The sequence below is a fragment of the Myodes glareolus genome, chromosome X (assembly GCF_982192425.1).
Source record: "Myodes glareolus chromosome X, mMyoGla1.1, whole genome shotgun sequence".
NCBI lineage: Eukaryota > Metazoa > Chordata > Mammalia > Rodentia > Cricetidae > Myodes > Myodes glareolus.
In genome coordinates, this window is record NC_142053.1 from 107577865 (window position 1) to 107597004 (window position 19140).

Sequence of the window (19140 nt, forward strand, 5' to 3'; positions counted from 1 at the left end):
AGATTTACCATAAAGCAAGGTGATTTTTTTACTAAAGAGAAATAATTCTTTCTTATTATCCTAAACATCAAATGCCCTGACATCATAAAAATAAAATATGGCACATGGATCATTCTATTTTGTTCATCCAGTGATTCATATAATAATACATATTCACGTTGCTCTGCAATAATGAAAAACATGCTTCTTCACTATTATTTCCCATGCTATTTAATCAATAAGGCACAAACAAATTCAATTTCAGTAGGCTAGAAAGGTCAAGGATCTGCAACCTGCTATTGATGATGCTCTTTCCTTCACACTCTGAGCTGCATCTAATGGCATAAAAGACAGACAAGAAGATAATTTAGTGATTAAGGGAAGTGATCTGTGGCATGAACCCAGGAGCTCATCCTTTCAACATCCATGTTGCTCTGTTCTAGAACATTCCTTTATCTAATATACCATGCTTTCCAGCACTAAAATGATGAGCATTAGAAAGGAGGGTTCAAGGAAGGGAAAACATCCCATTCCTACCCCTGAACACATTACAGAAACACAGAGCAAATTGGGAGCTTGGAAAATTTGCCAATACTGTTGCTTCTCAGTAAGCAATTTTAAACTTCCAATCATAAGGAGGGTTCTTATAAGGAAAAACACAACCTTTATGAACACAAAATATTTTAAGCATTACACCAAATCTCCAGTGTTTGCATGCATAGCAGAGATGCTTTTAGGCTGGGAGTGTCTGAAAACTTAGCTTTATTGTACTGAAGAATACACCATCACAAACACCATTGAATGGCAAAAAATTAGATCACATTCCCAATTCCTTGGATACTTTTAAGAAAGTACTTCTGAAACCTATAGGATAAGCTCAGGTCCCGACTCCACTGTGAAGTTTTCAGGCAAATTGTATTTCTTTCTCTCTGTCTCTGTCTCTGTTTCTCTCTCTCTCTCTCTCTCTCTGTCTGTCTCTATCTTTTCCCTGTGTTTCTGTCTTGCTCTCTCTTTCCCTTGTTTCCTCCCTCCCTCCCTCCTTCCATGCCTGCCTCTTCCTCTCTCTGTGTTCATCCATGTGCACTGGTTCACATGCGTGCATGTGGGAGCCAAAGGACAACCTTGTTGTCATTCCTCAGACACCATCTCACCATACACTTTGGGGGGGGCAATAGGTCTCTCACTGACTAGTCTTGCAAGTCAGTGAACCCCAAGGATCTACCTGCCTCCACATCCTTGGTATCACCCTGACTGACAATTTGTCTTATTAACTTAGGTTCTAGGGATCGAACTCAAGTCCTCATGGTTGTAAGTTAAATAAAACTTTAATACCTAGGTCATTTCTTCAGTCCTTGATTCTTTCTTCCTTAAGTTCTCAGGGAGGGGATACTGAGAGAAATAGCTAATTTCAAGGGACATTTATGAGGCAGTATGGAAACCTCATTAATACAGTAGAAGCTTCCTAGAATATATATATATATATATATCATCAAATTGCCAAATAATGGGGGAGACAGAGTCTTAAATAGCTAGCTCTTGTCACCAAATCATGCTTCCAGTACCACGATTGGGTTACATCTAATTAAGTTTTTCACCCAAGAAATCCCATGGGAATCCCCAAACAACCCAGGCCAAGACTGTAATGTTTCTTTTACAAATTAATACCAAGGTTCCATAGCTGAAGAGAATACCTACACAAGTCAATGAACATGGAGAAGACAAGCTGGTGCCTACATATAACCTTCACTCCTATGTCTTTGATACAGGAAAGTTTTCTGCATGTGACCAAAAGAAAAACGTAAACACCAGCTCAGTCACAAACCCTTTGTTCTACAGTGGAGTCCTGACTGTAAAATATGCTAGGACAATGGGAGCACAAAGCTAGTAAGAATAACCAACCAACAACGGACTTGATTTAAGACCCACTCCATGAGATAGAACGCATACACGATACTGCTTGCATGACCAAGAATCAGAGACTAGATAGGGACCTACAGTAAAATCAAATATTACTATTATAAAAAATGTAGCAAAAATGACTCCTAATGACATTCTGCTACACTCATAGATCAGTGCCTTGTTTGGCCATTATCAGAGAAGTTTCCACTTACAGTAGATGGGAACAAATACAGATACCCACAGCCAGATAATATGTACTGAGTACAAGATCGTAGAACACTTGACCCTCAATGTAATGACTTTGTCAAGTCCCTCTCCTCAAAGCTCAGAGAAACCCGCACAGAAGAGGAGGCAGAAAGAGTGTAAGAGAACTAGAAGGCATGAAGGGCATCAAGAAACAAAGCTCTCTAAATCAATAGGATCAAAACTCTTATGAACTGAGAGATTGAGGCAGCCTACACAGGGCCTGTACAGGTCTGCACCAGGTTGTGTGTGTGTGTGTGTGTGTGTGTGTGTGTGTGTGTGTGTGTGTGTGTATGTGTGTGTGTGTGTGTGTGTGTTATAGACTCCTGTGTTATCTCTTGGACTTCTTCCTTTCTGTTTGTCTGCCTTGTCCAACTCCAGTGTGTTAGTTTTTGTTTTATGATATTATATTATTTTAAAAAGAGTGTTATCTCTTGGGTTTCTTCCCTTCTGTTTTTCTGCCTTGTCCAACTACAATGTGTTAGTTTTTGTTTTATGATATTATATTATTTTAAAAAGAGTGCTCCTCCCTAAAACACACTCACCAATCTAGGATATAGCAGAAGTCTAAATTACATTTTATGTGCAAGTAGGAATAAAAACCAAAGTTAAGAGATTACCTGTATTCCATCATGGGTTTAAAGTTATAGCTGGATTGTTGCTGGTCTGCTGAGAAACATGGCTCTTTGAATTAAAAAAAAATGGTACATTCTATGAAATCAGTACCTGATTGGCTGTTGTGCTGTTCTTTAGTTGTGCTTTTATCTAAATCTGCAGATATCCAATATGTTATGATCTTTATTATTCTTTCTACTATATTGTGAATCTCCTTTCACAATTATGGGCACATAAGGCCATGCATTATAATTACTAATTATAGTAAATAAATATGACTACAAAACATCATTATTTTGAAAGCAGTAAACTTTTCTCTATTTCTCCCCATCCCAATCTCTGGTAAGTTCTATGGTAACTCCTCAATTTTCTGTTCCAAGTACTTCAAGTATTAAAATCATATAAGCTTTATCTTTTTATGTTTGGCTTATTTCACTTGGTGCAATGCTTTAAAAGATAAATGTGTTTAGGATGATGGGAATTTTCTGAATGCGGTGGTGAGTAGATGTACAATATTAAAAATTTATTGAATGTTGCTGAATAGTGGGAAAGTTGTTAAAATGGTAAATTTTCACACATTCAAGTATAAAAATTCCTCTCATAATTCTACTAACTATATTCTAGTAAGAGTAATTTTCTTTGATGGCTTTTCCTCTTTTTTAATGTTCTTGTATCTTTGATGTCTAGTACTTCTGATTTTGTAGTGGAAATGATGACTAATACATACTCAAAATGCTAGATTATTTTCATGTTTTTTTACAAATATATTTTAATTGAAAGAGAATTACATAGTTTTCCTCCCCCCTCCTTTCACTTGTCTCTCCCAGATACTCTCCCTCCAATTCTTTCATGTTTTCCCAGCTCTCAAGTTAATAGCCTCTGTTTATCTTGATTATTATTGTTATATACATATATAGATATGAATATGTATTTATAAATATATGAATATACTTTCAGGAGTTTGAGAAAAAATAAACACATTGTCTCTCTAAACATGAATATTAGGGGGAGATGAACTATTGAAAATATTGTTACTTAGAGCAAAGAGATACGACTTTGGTATAGAAATCAAGATAAATATTCATAATTAGAGTGATCCTCAGCTTGTGACTGGAAGACAGGTAAGAAGAACATGGGCATGCAGATATCAGGTGGCACTTGACATGCCATGCAGAGAGCCTTGTTAGGTTAAAGAGCAGATAGCTTGAAAGCTTTCATTTGGGCGTATGAGTTAGGGCATGAGCAAAGATGGGCTACGCCACTGACTTTCAATTTCTCCTCATGCATTGTAGAATCACTACAGGTTCTGTTAGTGTTGCAATGGTGGGTTTTCACAACACTTATCTGAAAGCTATGTAGAATGTAGTGTGGACCTGTAGTGAGACAAACTATGTGAAATTAAAAGTCGAGTGAGACCTTGTTTGCAAATACTGTGTGTGCCAATGCCATAAAAAAGTAAGATGGGTCCTAACGCAGTGACTCAATTATGAAAGGAAAGTTGAACACAGTCTCTGAGATGTATAGAAAGAATAGCATGTGACAATCGAGGTATAGAGTGGAGTGCTGCAGCTGGAACCAGCAGAAGATGGGAAGAAGCGGGAAGGACCTTTCCTAGAGCCTATAGATGGGAGAACAGTACTGTGGACATCTGTAATTCAGACATCTACCATCCAGAAATATGAGACAATAAACCTATATTGTTTTATGATAATTAAGAATATGGTGCTTTGTTATAGCAGCCCTAGCAAACTTACAAAACACCTTCTAAGTTGTGCTTTCGAGGGGTGTTCTTTGTGAGGGTGATCAAAACTACAGTAATAGAAATAGCATGTAATAATCAAGAAGGAGCTATAAAGTGATGGGGATTCAGCAGCCCTGGATGTGTAAAAAGTCTCCAAACTTCTAACTTTTTCCAATTTCTTCTCCTGCATATGTTTGGCATCTGTAAAATATTAAATATTAGGAAAGATTTTTCTTTCTAAAACATTTATTTTAGTACTATTCTGTGTGGGGATTTTGTGTGTGTGTGTGTCTATGGGTATGTGTGTACGCCTGTATGAGGGTACCTGTGGATAACAAAAGAGGGTGTCAGATCCCTGGAGCTGGAGTTATGAGACTATAAGACACCTGACTTGGCAAGTATTCTTATGGAGCTGGGTGGTGGTGCATGCCTTTAATCCTGGCACTCGGGAGGCAGAGGCAGGTGGATCTCTGTGACTGTGAAGCCTACCTGGTCTACAAAGCAAGTTGTAGGACAGTCAGTACTGTTACACAGAGAAACACTGTCTTTAAAACTCAAGCAAAAGATTGAGCCATCTCTCCAGTCCCGAGAAAGATTTCTTCCTTTAAAGTATAGAACTGAGTGGACAGAAAAAGTCTAAGCTGGTACTTTTCACCTGAAATATGGGGGTAGAGGGTGAATACTTACTTCAACATGCTGACAGGTTTGGATGAGTTTAGCCAAAAGGGTCTCCAGTTCTGTGTTCCTCTTAATGAGATTGGTGAGATTGCTCTCCAAGTTTTGCTGTTTAAAAAAGGAAGAGAGAAATGTTATTCTGTGTACTTTTCTACTTTAGTATGTGTAAAACTGTTCAATCTCAGAAAAGGATGAATAGATTTTTTTCAGAATCCTAATGCTATTAATTCAATTTCAAGTATTTATAAATTTAAACTAGATTTTCAAAAGTTGTATCTCAAAGATACTTCTAGAAATATTCAAACTATTTTATTAATGATTATAATGTTAAATCATTTACACTTAATTGCACAATCAGCAGTAAGTCTGTGATAGATCCTGAACTACAGAGAAAATACATAGTTCAATATTTATCTCTTTGCCTGAGCCAGAAATGGTAATAAAATTAAGAATACATTCCCACACCATAGAGCTTAACTTTAGAGTTTTGAAACCTGCCAATTTTTGATTAGAATGAGGTTAATTCCCGCACCATATAGCTTAATTTTAGAGTTTTGAAACCTGCCAATTTTGGTTAGAATGAGGTTAATCTCTTAAAAGCAGGTTTGAATTGACGAGCTATGATTAAAATCATAGCCAGTTACAGCATTTGTTAGTTCTTGTCACACATGTCACACACACACACACACACACACACACACGTCACACTTTTCCGTTATAATATATCTTATTCTCTGTGCTTCCATTTTTTCTCTCTATCTGTGCAGGGTCATATGTCCTTCTGCACTATATCCACATCATTATGCATCTTAATATAGTTCTGTTTCTTAAGAGCATCAAATTTAAAGTTTCCTGGAATAAATATTTAATGACATGTTTGACCATAATAACTCTCTGCTCTGAGTAGGAGTCATTAAAATCTCTCCATTCTTCTTTATTACATGTGTTTTTCACTTAAAATGTCCGTTCTCTTATGGTCTATTCATAAACAAATACTTGTAAAGAGTTTAGTAAATGTCAGAGTCTGAGAGCGACACTAGGGATGTAAAAATAACAACCTCTATTTCCTGTTCACAGGGAGATGACTGTGTAATTGCGAGGCAAAGGTTAAAAATGAAGGATGAGGAGAGCTGAGGTATCAATACAGTGAAATCATTCAGCTGAGGATAAAAATCACAGAGATTGGGCATTTGTTGGACAACACTGTCAGCTTCTTAGAAGAGACAAAGGTGTACCTGATCATGTAAAAGACTCCTTCACAAACATGGATCATTTGACAAGATCAAGGAGGAATGAAACATAGGAAAAACATGGAATAATGGAAAATTCCATGAGCAGGAAAACAGACTTCAGATTTGTAATGCCATTTAACAAAGAGGACATGGGGGTTCTGGGTATGGCTCAATGGTAGAGCACTTGCCTATCAAGCACCTGGATTCTTTAAAAACAAAAGAAAAACAAACAATAATAAAAACATAAATTCATTCTGCAATTTATTAAAATAATTAGCCTGCATTCATTTCCTCAAATTTTCACTCAGAAAGGCATAGTAAGAAAAAGAGTTATTTTCTTTTTTTTAATAATAGTGTCCAAAGAAAATTTTCAGATAAATAAGATAAAATTATTGATAAATTTTGCCAAATTTTTTAAAGTAATTTTATTAAATTATAAAAGTTTCCATTTCCGCCCCACCTCCCAACACCCTCTCACTCTCCCCACTCCCTCTCCTCCTCCCTCTTCGTCCCTAAGGGCAGACAGGGTTTCCTGCCCTGCGGGAAGTTCAAGTACCTCCCCCTCCCTCCAGGTCCAGGAAGCTGAGAATCCAAACAGACTGGATCCCCAAAATCCAGTATATGCAGAGGAAACTAGTCCCAGTGTCATTGTCAATGGCTTTTCAGAAAGACTCCGGGCTAGCCACATTCAGAGAATCCGGCCACATTCAGAGAATCTGGTTGGATCACGTGCTCGTTCAGTCCCAGTCCAACTGGCGTTGGTAAGCTCTCATTAGATCCGTCCCCTTGTATCAGTAGGTGATAGCATCCCTCGCAATCCTTATTTCTTTTTTCATTTTCTTCGTCCTTCTGCTCCTCATTTGGACCTTTCATCTTATGTCTAATATAAGCGACAAGAAACAGATATCTCGCTTCATTACTGAAAGTGTTTGTGAGTTGTAGAAGTTCCTTGGTAGTATTTTTGGGGTTGCTTATGTAAAATATCATATCATCAGCAAATAGTGAGAGTTTGACTTCTTCTTTCCAAATTGTATCCCCTTGATCTCCATTTGTTGTCTTATTGATCTGGCTAGGACCTCAAGAACTATATTGAATAGATATGGAGGGAGTGGACAACCTAGTCTTGTTCCTGATTTCAGTGGGATCACTGGGAGTTTCTCTCCATTTAGTTTGGTGTTGGCTGTTGGCTCGCTGTATATTGCCTTTATCATGTTTAGGTATGTTCCTTGTACCCCTGCTGTCTTCAAGACCTTCATCATGAAGGGATGTTGTATTTTATCAAAAGTTTTTCGGCATCTAATGAGATGATCATGTGGTTTTTATTTTTCAGTTTGTTTATATGGTGGATTACGTTGACAGATTTTTTTTTTTATGTTAAACTATCCCTGCATCTCTGGGATGAAGCCAACTTAATCATGGTGGATGATGGTTCTGATGTGTTCTTGGATTCGATTTGCCAGTATTTTATTTAGTACTTTTGCATCAATGTTCATGAGTGAAATTGGTCTGTAATTCTCTTCCTTAGTAATGTCTTTCTGTGGTTTGGGTATCAGGGTAATTGTAACCTCATAAAAAGAGTTTGGCAATGTTACTTCTGTTTCTATTGTGTGGAATAATTTGAGGAGTACTGGTATTAGTTCTTCTTTGAAAATCTTGTAAAATTCTGAGCTGAAACCATCTGGACCTGGACTTTTTGTGGTTGGGAGACTTTTGATGACTGTTTCTATTTCTTCAGCAGTTATAGGTCTGTTTAATTTGCTTATCTGGTCTTGATTTAATTTTGGCAAGTTATATTTATCCAGGAAGTTGTTCATTTCCTTTAAGTTTTCCAGTTTTGTGGAGTGCGGATTTTTGAAATATGACCTGATGATCCTCTATATTTCCTCCATGTCTGTTGTTATATTCCCTACTTTTCATTTCTGATTTTGTTAATTTGGATGTTCTCTCTGCATTTTTGTTAGTTTGGATAAAGGTTTGTCTATTTTGCTGATTTTCTCGAAAAACCAACTTTTTGTCTCATTGATTTTTTTTATATTGCTTTCTTTGTTTCTATTTTGTTGATTTCAGCTCTCAATTAAAGAAGACACTAGAAAGTGGAAAGATCTCCCATGCTCTTGGATAGGTAGAATTAACATAGTAAAAATGGCAGTCTTACCAAAAGCAATCTACAGATTCAATGCAATGCCCATCAAAATCCCAGCAAAATTCTTCACAAACCTCGAAAGAAGAGTACTCAGTTTCATATGGAAAAGCGAAAAAAAACCCAGGATACCAAAAACAATCTTATATCATAAAAGAACTTCTGCAGGCATTACAATCCTTGACTTCAAACTTTACTACAGAGCTACAGTACTGAAAACAGCCTGGTATTGGCATAAGAACAGACAAGGGGACCAATGGAACTGAATCAAAGACCCAGGTATTAATCCTCACACCTTCAAACACCTAATTTTTGACAAAGAAGTAAACAATAACAAATGGAAAAAAGAAAGCATATTTAGCAAATGGTGCTGGCATAACTGGATATCAACATGTAGAAGGATGAAAATAGACCCATATCTATCACCCTGCATAAAACTCAAGTTCAAATGCTTGAAAGACCTCAACATAAAGCCAGCCACACTGAACCTTATAGAAGAGAAAGTGGGAAGTACACTTGAATGCATTGGCACAGGAGACCACTTCCTAAATATAACCCCAGTAGCACAGACACTGAGAGAAACAATTAATAAATGGTACCTCCTGAAACTGAAAAGCTTCTGTAAAGCAAAGGATATGGCCAACAAGACAAAACGACAGCATACAGATTGTGAAAAGAGCTCATTAACCCCACATCAGAGAGTTCTGATCTCCAAAATATACAAAGAACTCAAGAAATTGATCATCAAAAGAACAAATAATCCAACAGAAAATAGAGTACAAATCTAAACAGAGAACTCTCAACAGAGTAATCTAAAATGACTGAAAGACACTTAAGAAAATGTTCAACATCCTTAGTCATCAGAGAAATGCAAGTCAAAACAACTCTGAGATTCCATCTTACACCTGTAAGAATGGCCAAGATCAAATACACACTGATGACAGGAGAGGTTGTGAGGTAAAGGGAACACTCCTGCATTGCTGGTGGGGGTGCAAGCTGGTACAACCCCTTTGGATGTCAGTGTGGCGATTTCTCAGAAAATCAGGAAACAACCTTCCTCAAGATCCAGCAATACCACTTTTGGGTCTATATCCAAAGGATGCTCAATCGTACCACAAGGACATGTGCTCAACTATGTTCATAGCAGCATTGTTTGTCATAGCCAGAACCTGGAAACAACCTAAATGCCACTCAACCAAAAAATGGATAAGGAAAATGTGGTACATTTACACAATTGAGTACTACACAGCAGAAAAAAATGAGATCTTGAATTTTGCAGGAAAAGGGATGAAGCTAGAAAACATCATTTTGGGTGAGGTAACCCAGATCCAGAAAGGCAATTATCACATGTACTCACTCATAAGTGGTTTTTAAACATAAAGCAAAGAAAACCAGCTCACAAATCACAATCCCAGAGAACTTAGACAACAATGAGGACCTAAGAGTGACATACATAGATCTAATCTACATGGGAAATAGAAAAAGGCAAGATCTCCTGAGTAAATTGGGAGCCTGTGGACTTTGGGGGAGAGTTGAAGGGTAGGGTAGCAGAGAAAAATGTAGAGCTCAATAAAAATCAATTAAAAATATAAAAAAGAAACATCTGTATTTTAAAGAATTCAATTTATTAACATGGATTTTATCTTATAGCTCAGGTTTGGTGATGTTTAGTTTAGTTTTTTTTTTTTAAATAGTCTTGCTTTGTAGCCTGGGTTCATTTCAAATTCTTTTCCCCTTTGACTTAACATCCCAATGCTTGGACTGCAGGTGCAAACCACCATACCAAGATTGCATAGTCATTTTTATAATGAGCACATTTTGTTTCCAGTGGGTTCTTTATCATGTATCTCTTTTCTTTTTAAAATGCTTTCTGTTCCTGTTCCAGGAATGCAAGTCCCCTCATAATTCTAAAAGAACTAAACATTATTATTGTTAAACTCTTTTGAGAAAGGGAAGATCCACATTTCCTGGTGTTTCTTTAGTGTTTCCCAAGGATCTGAGTTTAGCTGGTGTCTTGTAATTTTTGTCTGACAGTTCATCTGCTGTGAACTTTCTTCCCCATGTTGTGATTTGGGTATTGATGTAGCCTAGCTAGGGGAGGTGCACACACTGAGGTTAGAACTCTCCCACAGGACACCCATGTGCAAGAGAGGTACAAATCCCGCTTTGGCTCAGTGCCTTGTTTCCTTCCACATCACTTCCACGTCTGGCTTCAATTCCAGAGAAGGTGTGAGGTGTTCTGTGTGCCAAATGTATGTATGAGGAATCTTTTCTTTCAGCTGTTGGAGGCTTTTGTCACAAGACATGTACACTCACATAAGTGTTCCCTATATTCCCACTGTTCTCCTTCATCCTTACTTCTTGGGAGCAGTCCAGCTTCAGTCTCCACCATTCCCCTCACCCCGTTTCTTGTCCTTGACCATAATCTGTTCTCGCTCATTGTTTACTTACAAACAATAAGTTTGTTTAGCTCGGATGTGTGTGTGTGTGTATGTTTGAAGTCTCTTTAGAGAATGGGTACAGCAGCAGTGTAGAAGAAATGTGACCATTTTCAAACCAATCTTCCCTCCCACACATGCACATGAAAACGCTAGTATACACACACACACACACACACACACACACACACACACACACGAAGTGTTTCTACTGTTTGGAGTAAATGAACTGCAAAATTGAAGATTGAGACTGAGACATTGCATTGCTCAGTGTCCTTGATCTAGGCATGACTAGCTTAAGGTGAATTTGTCAGCTTCTTTTCGTGTTAACTTTAGAGAATCCTTTTACTTTTCTTTGTGGCTGACCATTGATAGCAGGAAATTTCTCAGAAAATACATCATCTAACTGTTTAGAGTTCAATTGTCATAGGTATGACTTTTCTAAATCTGGTCATAAAGAGAGCCAAATAAATGCAATCCAACACATTCATATTTTGCGAACATCTGCTTGCTTCCCCCTCCCATTATTAAGTATACCACATGCATAGAATCTGTTTTTAATCAACTGATACAAAGACTAAAGCCTGAGGTTTAAGCACTTTGACCTACCCAGATCCCTTGGGGTTATTAAAATTTAAATAGTATAAGTGTTATTGAGGTCCACAAAGAATTACTGAGGTAGTTAGAAATACAATAAAGGGAAATTAAACTGGGAGAGATTTGTTTCCAAGTAGGACCAAAGGGGCTGACAACACTTTTGAAGAGAACATGGGCTATGGGACAGTAACAAAATCCCATCTTCACTAAGCCATGCATTCCTATGCTTCCACTACAGGGACTTCACTGGAGGTTTTCTGGAATTTAACTCTGTCACTAACATCCTGTATGGTGGCCTGCAGCTCTTTAACCTCCAAATTTTGAATGTACTCTATAGGGGGAAAAGATAACACTTTCCAGTATAAGAGTCTTTGAACTACAGCACTTCGGAGGTGAAGATGAGAGGACCAGTATGTTCAAGGTCACCTTCAGCTACGGGGAAACCCTTTCTCAAAACTAAAGAAAGTGAAACTTCCCTGTGTAATTCCCATTTTCTTATGCATTTGTAAAAGAATCTAAAGAACACACAAATATAGTTTTAGCTTCCTGTTGTCACCTTAAATCCACCAAAATTTTTTCACGTTCTGGTCAAGACAAGGTATAAAGAAACCAAAATGTATAGGGGACCATTTATGGCCATGAGGAGATGTGGGTTATCATTCCAAACTGGCCTATCAGTGGATATATCTTTGGCTTAGTTTCCTATACATAACATGAGTATAATGGTCACCTATATCTATGCTATCAGTAAGGCCATAGGAGAAAATAAACATATGGACCAGGAAGGTACACCATTGTTGATTGAAAGAAAAAACATTCAGCCTGTTTTCACAGCTAGCGGATGACTTTTTTCTTTCATACATGCAGCTGTGATCCTCTGTTTCAGGGCTATACATGAACCCAGGAAAGACAGACTACAGTTCTGGGGAAAGCCAGGAGATACAGGTGCTGCTGGAATCAGTTCTGCACCAAAAGGAACTTGGAATTAGGAGACAAATGGTACCGTTCCCTCATTTTCTGGATGGGACCATTCAGAGTCGTAAACTATAAATCCCTCACCCCTGGGCTTCGTTGAGCAGGAATGTGTGGATCTGTAGCAATAGCATGCTCACTAACATTCCCTCTTTCTTCTCCCTTCCCAGTGCTTCTTGGATCATCTCCTAGTTCAAACTCTCAGTCAAGAGTCTGCGTTTGGGAGAAGTCAACTGAAACTGCTTCTGTGGACATCCTAATGCATTCTGAGTTTTGATGAGGAATGAGAGGACGACTGAGCTGACAATTCATTACTTTAGAAAGGTATTTGCAAATTATCTCTCCTCCCTCAACTAATTGTCTAGCTTTCTGTTTCTAGAGGTCTCCTTGCCTCCAGATTCCAGGTTCTCTACTGGCACCGTTAGCAGACATCTAATAGGAGACACACATTTGAGACACGTTTGAAATTTTCTTGTAGTTGCAGTTTTTTGTTTGTTTGTTTGTTTTTGAGACAGGCTTTCCCTGTGTAACAGTCTTAGCTCTCCTGGAACCATCTCTGTGAACCAGGCTGACCTCGAACTCACAGAGATCTGCCTGCCTCTGCCTCCCAAGTGCTGGGATTAAAGGCGTGCACCACCACTGCCCGTCCAGTAGTTGCTGTTTTAAAAGAGGAAATAAAGAAAACTAAGCTTAATGGCACTACTGTTTCAAAATACAACGTGTATGTTAGCATTGGCAAGGTATTTTATGCTCTTTTTTTCTTTCTTCTTCCTGTCTTTGAAATCTTAACTCATACCTATCAGTCATATTTCAAGTGCACCACAGCAACACAAAGCTAGTGAGGAATAATACTTACTTCACTCTTGAAAAAAAAACTTTTTAGTGAAGAGCCACATAGAACTTGAGATTGTTTTGGTCTTACTTAGTCTGTAACAATGATTCAGTTCTGTTGCTGGTTCATCACAAAAGCAGCTACAGACAGAGATTATGAAAATGAGTGAACACTACACTATTGTGCTCTAATAAAACTTTATTTACAAAACAGGTAGTAAATGAGATTTGTCTGTAATTATTGTTGCCAAAGCTTGGTACAGACAGTACAATATAAAAACTAAACTGTCACCATTTTCTGGGCTACTAGTATGTATACATACACCTTATGTCAAACACTAATCTCTGTCTCCAATCTTTTGTGTGAGAATGCAGCCACTGGCACACCAGCCTCAGGAAAATATTCTTTGTAGACAAAATAGAAAAGGGTACATTCTGTTTACGGCTGGCTGGCTTAGCTTGACAGAACTCACAACAATCTGAGGAAAATTCAACATCAGTGAGACCTGTAGACATTTTCCTCCTAAAAATCTAGTGATTACTCTCACAAAGCCTGGTGGGTGGATTCAGACACCAGCTCTGAGACCCCCAAGAAGTCCTTTACCTCTCTGTGTCTCATGACATTCTAAGGGACAAGCAGAAGGGAACGTATGCAACTCCACAAAAGAAAGCCGGGCACAAATAGTGTTCTAGAATTGCTGATTACATGGGATAAAAACTTGCATTTAACTTTGAACTTTTATGAGAACTATAAAAGAATAATTTGTAACCTACCATCAAAATAAAAAGTATTTCCGTTCATTTCACAAACTATTTTTTCTATAGATTTTTAATATACTAGTATGTAGCTATAAGACTACATCCTATCCCCTGTTACATCTTCCAGAAATACCAAGTCCAATTTTTAATAGTCTCATGATATTGTATTGATTTCACTATTCTCATCTTAGCTACACACACACTACACACACTCACATACTACACACATACTACATACTCTATTGTTTGTGTGTGTGGTGTGCATGTGTGCTAATACTCAGTGAATGCTAATGTCACTAGTTGGTGTCATATTATTTATGAAGCCTTTTTTACTTTCTACTCTAAATGGGCAAGTTTTTGTTGAGTCTTAAGCAAGTGTCTATCTCCCCTACTTCCCCAACTCGCTCACTGTTTCTGCCATCGACAGTGTTCTGTGGATCTCAGCTTTACTTTCAGCCTGGCCATAAGCACATGCCCTTAAAGGTGATATGCTTGTACATATCAGGAAATAATCAGCACTAAAAAAAGAGCAAACCAAAACCATAGTATGCATCAAGTACCTATATTATACTTGTTTCTGCTTATTTACTCCCCGCCATACACCTTCAAATAATCACATGGGAACACTTAGCATGAAAAACTGAATATTCATTAGACATCCTTTCTGAAATCTAATGCAGTAAATCATTGCCACGTTTATTTCAAATTCTATTTTAAACCAAAATAAAGTGTTTCTAGGTTTAATTCATAATGTCATCCTCAGGTGAGTTTTTTACATTACTATTAATTCTGAGAGAGAAAAGGACATGCCAATAGTTATTGTTGAGAAAGTCAACTGTCATGGTTTGGGTATGATTTGACCAGTCTTCAAGGATCCACTTGTAATTAAAGATGTGTCCTCTAGGGTGGTACTACTAGAGCATTGTAGAAAACATCTTTATGGGTAGGGCCTTGTGAGAGATCAGTGTGTAACACACCTTAGAAGGTGGTTTTTGAAAGACTCATTCGTGACTCTCCAAGAGACCTGTTATAAAAGGCTGAACCTGGACTTGCCCAAATCACTCTGTCTCCCAGTTCAAGATGTGATTCCTTATTTCAACATACACTTCCACCATTGCCATCTGCAGTGGCTATGAGGCTTTCAGCAGAACTCAGTCAATGCAGGTACCATGACTGAATCCTGAGAATACGAACTAAACAAACATTTCCTCCACTAGCATCCATGAAACAAAGAGAGGCAGAAAGACTGGAAGTTTGTGTCCGACCAGGCTACATAGGGAGCTACTGTCTTTCAAAAAAAATATAAAAAGAAAAATCAGTAAAGTTTTTCTCTCCATACAATGTTAGCTTCTCGGTGTATTTCATTATAGTGCATACACGCTTACTAATACTGTAAAGTTTTAGTGAGTATGCTACTACTTCATGCATTCCAATGCTAGCTGCCTACCATATCACCACAGAGAAATACAAACAGTTCAGGGTGGTTCTTTTAAAGGTAATGATGTAAGCAGTTAGATTGAATCTTTGAATACTAACCAAAAAATTAATGCAGGCCAAATTTTGAAAGATAAAATCATAAAACCTGTGCATCATACCTTTTTTACGAGTTAACTTTTCCCATCTTTTTCACTTTTAATGTGTGCATTTGCAATGTATTTTCATGGAGCCATAGTTAACCTATTTTGTAGCACATACTTAGTGAGGTTTATTTGAGTTGATAATTTTACAATTTATGTTGAGACAGCTGATTTTGACACCAATTTTGATACAAGTTTTGAGGCATCGATGCGAACATCAACAGAGAATAGTATATCCAATTTAACAGATGAGCTTTGTACTTCTACCCAATCAAATAACAAGGTAAGCAGACACATGACCCTAATTTCAGTCTTCGGAGAGCCTTACCTAAGAGTCAGATTGCTGGGAATTAATGACTTGTCATTGAACACTACTATTAAAATGGATGCCTGAAATAGGAGATTTCAGTAATTCCTTTTGGGTTTTCCCAGGTTTTAAAGAATGTTTGCTCTTATTCTGAAGTCAATACTTCAGAATGTCTTTAAAGTATAATATTAGGTCTGGATACCTTTCAAGGCAAACACAGATCTGACTTGTTTCATTCTACAACATTCAGAGCGACATTCAGGAACTGTGTTTGTAGCCCTGACACTTAATACCACCACTCTAACGCCATCAGGATATAGACACGTCGAGTGCCACAACCCATATATTTTCTTCTAAGGAACGTTAATCACATTCTTTAATATGAAAACACACTTGCCACCTGCATAAAAGCATAAATTCTTTATATGTAACTGAACTCTTAAGATGTTTTAATTACATTGCAAGAGTCTGAGGCTATCTTCAGGCATGACTCCCAAAAGACTGTAAATACATGTGATTTGTGTTGGTTTAATTTTTAATGCTTTTTTCCATTGGTTATGATAGTTACTATTTCCAAATTCCCTGGCAAGGCAGGCTGCCCAGGGAACTTCAAAAACCTAATAAAACACAATCTGCATACAAATTCAAGTCTAGTGTTCCATGGACTACAATTTAAGTCATTTTGATATGTGAGCCTGTATTTACTTTTGTCAGATTTTATTTGAAATTTCTATAGTAACATCACAAAATCAGTTCTATATATTTATAAATTCCATCATCAGGAGTTCAATGTTTATTTTTTTAACCTGGTAGTCAATAGTATATGGAGAAAAAATTTTAAAGACTATGTTTTTAAGTATATTTTCAAATTTTAATTGAGGTAAATAAGTATTATTGTACAGCTATACTCATTTAGTTATAATTTTAGTAGGTTCAATGACAGGGTGCTTCCACGTATTAGAGAAGTAAGTGGCCTTTTTTGTTCACTCCTTATTCCCAGCTCCATTTCTGCCTCTGTGAGAGGTGAGAATGTAACTAATGCATTTAGACCTTTTCTCCCATTTCCAGAAATAGAACTCAGGACCTTGCAAATGCCAAGCAAGTGCTCTACCACCAAGACAAATCCCCAGCCCTACACTTACCAATTTTGAGAATCACTACTGATTGAAGCTATACTAACAAAGATCTTTGAATATCTCTAACTTAAATATAATGACTGAAATTGCAAGATTTGTGCCTGGAGAGAAACGTTAACAAGAATGCGACTATATTGTTGGAAGAACACTTAAGAAGCATTTTATAAGATTATGCGACATAGGACCAAGAGGTACGGATAGTGTAATTTTGCTGCTCCTTCTGCCTCTGTACTTCATTCAGCACTGCACTGAAGGCTGTTGGAACCTATCAGGAGAGAAAACTTACTCATCAGGTAAGAATCATATGGCTCAGGAAAAACTTTTTGTCTGACTTTCTATTTCTCTCTCTCAGACACACACACACCTGCATGCACGCACACACGCACACTTGAATTCATTTACATTTGTTCAAGTGCAAAACTTTCCCACCAGATTTATACAGTTAAAATATCTTAAAGCAGAGGCCAGCAATCTGGCTATATGCCAGATCCTACCTACTTACTGCTCGAATCTTCTGTGGCTTGCCAGATAAGAGACGATTTTATATTTCAAATAATTTGCCCTTTATTTTTTGAGAAAGCCTGAACTCAAACTTCTGCCTTTACCTCTTGCATGCTGAGATTACAGACATGACATGTACCATCACACACAGCACATTTTGAAATATTTTATTTTTAATTAAAAAAAAACAAGTAAGGAAACTGGTCAGATGTAATTGTGTGAAAGAATCTATTTTCAATTTAAAATATTTATTTCTGTTTTATCCCGTATGGGAGTTTTGTGGACATTTAAGTCTGTGCATCATCTTATAAAGTCCCCACAACTGCCAGCAAAGGACATCACATCCCCGGAACTGAAGCTATGCTCTCTGTGAGCCTCCATCAGTGTGCTGGGAACCAAACCCAGGTCTTCTGTAAGACCAAAATGTGCTCTTAACATCTGAGATAGCTCTCTGGACCCTAGAAATAGGTTTTTAAAAATTAAAAGAAGAGTAGGATTGGGGGCATGTGAAAAGTACAAGGAATTCATATTTCTGTACCTATGGAACATAATGCCCCAAATTCTTTCATTTTCTATCTTTCATTAATTTTGTGCAACAAAGACAGAGTTAAAGACTTCTGTATGGAGACAAATATATTTACTGTTTGGTTATTTGCTGAGAATTGTTCTCCCTTTTCTGTATAAGCAGATGCAGCAGATGCATTCTCTCTGGTATTCCATACTACTGAAAAGATTCAACAGAACATTTTCAACCCCAACTACAGAAATATAGGTGTATGCCTCAAATTCTACTCTTTGGATACACGGAATTCAAAATGAGAAGGACCTTTTGGTCTCTTTCTTATTAACTAATAAAAATGATTTTTATCGCACTGCCAACAATAGTAACTAAATCACAGGTAAAACAGTAATCGGAGAAATTGTTGTCTTATTTGTGGGTCTTGTTTGGGGAAGTGGAAGATACTAAAACCAAGAAAGAGAAAGAAATTTTGCTCTCAAATCCAACCAAATTACTAAACCAAGAACATGATCAAAGCTTAGTCGGATTTTTCTGTTTGTGACTAAGCATGCTGAGTTGAGAGGGCACAGAAAATTTGGAATCACTTGCTCTCTCCATTGATGCTGTTTCCCTCGGTCTTCTTTTTTTCTTTAATCATAAAATAAACCTTTAAGGGGGGCTTAGAGCACTGTATAATTAATGTCAATAAAATCCCCTGATATTTAGGATGTCATACATGTTGTTTGTATATGTCATTCCAAGTTTTACTTCTTCCATCATTCGGGGATTGAATAATGTTGATCTCATCTCCTTTCTTCCATCTTAAGTAGATGATGACATTGCCAGATACTCATTAATAAACATGGTCCAGCCTCCTTACTTAAACAACATTTAATTGATACCATCAACATTTTAATCAGTCCTGAATCTCAAAGTAGTCGCATAGCCTTAGACAGATGCAAATGCATTTTTGTTATTCAGATACTGTAAGAAGATGAA

General features: G+C 37.3%; 1 protein-coding gene across 5 annotated transcripts in view; it reads right to left on the bottom strand.

The window, feature by feature from the left end:
* Mid1 (midline 1) overlaps nt 1–19140 on the bottom strand; it is a 356681-nt gene that overhangs the window by 70689 nt on the left and 266852 nt on the right. For all 5 annotated transcript variants that reach the window (XM_087902599.1, XM_048446262.3, XM_085685095.2 and 2 more), the window contains exon 3: nt 5165–5260. In XM_087902599.1, coding sequence (XP_087758725.1) covers nt 5165–5260 — 96 coding nt within the window. The remainder of the gene's footprint in view (nt 1–5164; nt 5261–19140) is intronic.